The 4,111-nt window shown below is 45.2% G+C and overlaps 1 protein-coding gene across 1 annotated transcript in view; it reads left to right on the top strand.

Annotated features, from left to right (window-relative positions):
• Window positions 1-2,992: 2,992 nt before the first annotated feature.
• LOC121581845 (serine hydroxymethyltransferase, cytosolic) overlaps window positions 2,993-4,111 on the top strand; it is a 42,770-nt gene continuing 41,651 nt past the window's right edge. Inside the window, 1 exon segment of the mRNA XM_045220269.1 lies at window positions 2,993-3,092. Within this exon segment, the coding sequence (XP_045076204.1) occupies window positions 2,993-3,092 (100 nt within the window).

The following is a 4,111-nucleotide window of genomic DNA, read 5'->3' as shown; positions in this document are numbered from 1 at the left end:
GCGTATAGAAGACACACCACAGAGAGACAGCGTAAGAAGATACACCACAGAGACAGATGATAGAAGACACACCACAGAGAGACAGCCGCATAGAGACACACCACAGAGAGACAGCGTATAGAGACACACCACAGAGAGACAGCGAATAGAAGACACACCACAGAGAGACAGCGTATAGAGAGACACACCACAGAGAGACAGCGCATAGAAGACACACCACAGAGGTTATTTGAGATCAAAGTCCTTAAAAATTCCTAGGAGACTTTTCCAGACTGACGCTCTGCCTGTCCATTGCAACTTGATAGGGAGAACAGAACTGTCTTGACACCCAGTTCTATCACCAGAACAGAGCTGGACCCTGACTCCGCCTGGCCTGTCCAGCCAAGGTAACCACAGGGAGAACAGAACAGTCTTGACACCCAGTTCTATCACCAGAACAGAGCTGGACCTTGACCACAGTTACTTCATTGTTTCAGTGTTAGTTTTCTCATGTTGTTATTCGGGCTATGGGTGGGAAGGCTTCGACCAGGTGGTGTTGTCTCACTGACCTGTAGCCCCCTCCCTCCTACCCCTCCTCCTCACCTGATTGGCTGATTCTAAGTTCTTTTAAAATGCTATGCTAAGGGGGCAGGATATGGAAGTACTGCACTGTTGGCTCTTATTGACCTATCGAAGGCTTCTACATTGCACCGCTCATTACTGATTCAAAGATGGTCTGGGCGATCGGCACTGGATCAGGCGCCATGTGATTGGTTAAAACATTCTGACAGTAAGCTAAGTCAGGTTTCTTGGGTCGAGGAGCTTCAAGTTCCTCGGTGTACAAAAAATCACCAAAGCAACTTAAAAGTTGTCCACGCGTGCTTATTGGTGAAGAAGTCGCTCTTCCCTCACAGGAAGCTGAAAAGGTTTGGGATGGCCCCTCAAATCCTCCGAGATCTACAGCTGTACCATTTGAGAGCCGTGACCATGAATATGCCTGCCAGCTGTTCTGCGCATTGCTCCTGAGAAATGGCCTTGGAATATCATCTAGGCCTCTCAAGGCCGGTCTCAGGCGGGTGTTGACCTTGATGAAAGATTCTTACCATCAGCTGGTCTCGGAGAGAGCTGAGAGATCACCCTATCTTCCGGGTCGGTGGCTGCCCTCACCCGGCAATTTATGTTGTTATTGTCAAAACGAACATACAAAATGCATTGAGTTGGTCTGAAAGAGAGGCATCGGGCTAGTGGACGCAGCCTAGTCTTTCTTTTGTAATCCATATCGGACTGCAGCCCCCTGCCACATGCAGCGGGCGCCCGAGCCCGTGGGAATACTCCACCTGTTCCTAGACTGTCCTTTTTGCTCGGCCTGATGACTCTGCAGAGGTCGTAGCGAACTTCCTGTCCTTGTTCCTGTCCTCAGACGCAGCCTCAGAGTTGTCTGTGTGCGGGGAAGCCCTGTCCTTCAGTTTAGCGCCAACCCCCGGTGTTAATCCAAGGCTTTTTTGATTGTGAAGCATGACTGTAAGTCGCTGGTTAAAAAAGCGTCAACAAAATGGCATATTATTATTATTAGGTAGTTCATGTAATTCTAATGCTAACTAACGTAATGACTAGAAGTCTATGGTTATCTGCTGGCACGCATAAGACTTCCAGAGAGAGGGAAGGTTAAATAGTAATGACTGGAAGTCTATGGTTATCTGCTAGCACGCATAAGACTTCCAGAGAGAGGGAAGGTTAAACAGCAATGACTGGAAGTCTATGGTTATCTGCTAGCACGCAAGACTTCCAGAGAGGGAAGGTTAAAACAGCAATGACTGGAAAGCCCGGTGGTTATCTGCTAGCACGCATAAGACTTCCAGAGAGAGGGAAGGTTAAATGAATAAATGACTGGAAGTCTATGGTTATCTGCTAGCACGCATACAAGACTTCCAGAGAGAGGGAAGGCTAAATAGCAATGACTGGAAGTCTATGGTTATCTGCTAGCACGCATAAGACTTCCAGAGAGAGGAAGGTTAAACAGCAATGACTGGAAGTCTATGGTTATCTGGTTAGCACGCATAAGACTTCCAGGGAGGGAAGGTTGAGGTAATGACTGGAAGTCTATGGTTATCTGCTAGCACGCATACGACTTCCAGAGAGAGTGGAAGGTTAAAACATAAATGACTGGAAGTCTATGGCTATCTGCCAGCACGCATAAGACTTCCAGAGAGAGGGAAGGTTAAACAGCAATGACTGGAAGTCTATGGTTAATCTGCTGGCAAAATTTGCCAAGACTTCCAGAGAGAGGAAGGTTAAATAAAAAACACTGGAGTTCATGGTTATCTACAGCACGCACATAAGATTCCAGAGAGAGGGAAGGTTAAACAGTAATGACTGGAAGTCTATGGTTATCTGCTAGCACGCATAAGACTCCAGAGAGAGGGAAAGGTTAAACAGCAAAATGACTGGAAGTCTATGGTTATCTGCTAGTACGCACAAGACTCTAGAGAGTAGGGAAGGTTAAAGAGCAATGACTGGAAGTCTATGGTTATCTCGTTGCACGCATAAGACTTCCAGAGAGAGGGAAGGTTAAATATGAATGACTGAAGTCTATGGTTATCTGCTAGCACGCATAAGACTCGAGGAGTGTGGGGAAGGTTAAATAAAGAAATGACTGGAAGTCTATGGTTATCTGCCAGCACGCATAAGACTTCCAGAGAGAGGGAAGGTTAAATAGCAAATGACTGGAAGTCTATGGTTATCTGCTAGCACGCATAAGACTTCCAGGAGAGAGGAAGGAAAGTAACAGCAATGACTGGGAAGTCTATGGTTATCTGCTAGCACGCATAAGACTTCCAGAGAGAGGGGAGGTTAATAAAATGACTAGAAGTCTATGGTTATCTGCCAGCACGCATAAGACTTCCAGAGAGAGGGAAGTTAAGCAACAGCAAATGACTAGAAGTCTATGGTTATCTGCTAGCACGTTACAAGACTTCCAGAGAGAGGAGGTTAAACAGCAATAGGTGTAGCGGACATGAGTCGGTCACGTGATGAGGTAGCTCCCCGCCTCCCAACCCCGCCCCTGCGGAACTTCAAGAGGAAAATCACGACGTTACAGAAGCAAGAAGGGAAGGGTTCCCAAGCAAGATTAAGACGAAGGGAATCAAGGGCCTCATTGCCAAAACCCAGAAGTGTTCCTTTAAAGGCAGTGTAGCACCGATTTTCTCATTGCCAGAAACGAATCATATAATAGTAACTCAGAGAAAACATTCCCAAATTACAACCTAAATCAATTGTTATGTTTTTTCTTAAAAAGTTAAGGTTTTTAATTTTTTATTTTTTATATTTTTAAATCTGCCTTAACTTCAGAAATCATCTGAACTGATCCAAACTAACCAGCTGTTGGTAGCTTTAACGTTTGACGCTAATAGCAGAGAGTAGGAGCTCATGAGTCAGTTTTCAAGGTGTTTTTCATGGGGTTCGGTCGCTCTGTGGCTCTTGGGGAGTTTAAGTAATGCAGCCGGCCTAAACTGAGAAATAATGTGACGCTCGGCCGGTGGATCCAATCGCTGATCGCAGATTGAAGAAAAGCGCTGGCGCCGCTGTTTTTGAGGGGTGAATTCTGGGTCCATGGGGGAAAGTAATTTGTGGATCTTTTAGGATCAATGTGGTCACAGCTGCTTCCCGCTGAAGACGCCAGTAGATAACGCTGTCCTCCTCCTCCATTTTCTTTCTAGCTGACAAACACTACGTGTGATACAAAAAGTATGTAACACTCTCTTTCAAATGAGTGAATTCATTGCTCTGTTACATCCGCTTGGGTATAAAATCGACACGGCCATGCAATCTCCATAGACAAACATTTGGCAGTAGAATGGGCCTTTATTGAAGAGTCAGTGACTTTTCAACGTGGGGCACCGCATCACCCAGGATTACTATTAATAATTACTAAATAATTAATATTAATAATTAGGAGGATATGCCACCCACCGCGGTTGCAACACTCACTACTGAGTTCTCAAACTGCCTATAAATAATATAATAATAATATATGCAAATTTTTTTAGACGCTTTTTATTCAAAGTGACTTAAGTCATGCGTGCATACATCTTGAAGGTTGGTCTAGCAGGAATCAAAACCTGGCGTTTGTAAG

This window comes from Coregonus clupeaformis, unplaced genomic scaffold (assembly GCF_020615455.1).
Source record: "Coregonus clupeaformis isolate EN_2021a unplaced genomic scaffold, ASM2061545v1 scaf3457, whole genome shotgun sequence".
NCBI lineage: Eukaryota > Metazoa > Chordata > Actinopteri > Salmoniformes > Salmonidae > Coregonus > Coregonus clupeaformis.
This window is presented reverse-complemented; position numbering and strand designations above follow the sequence as displayed.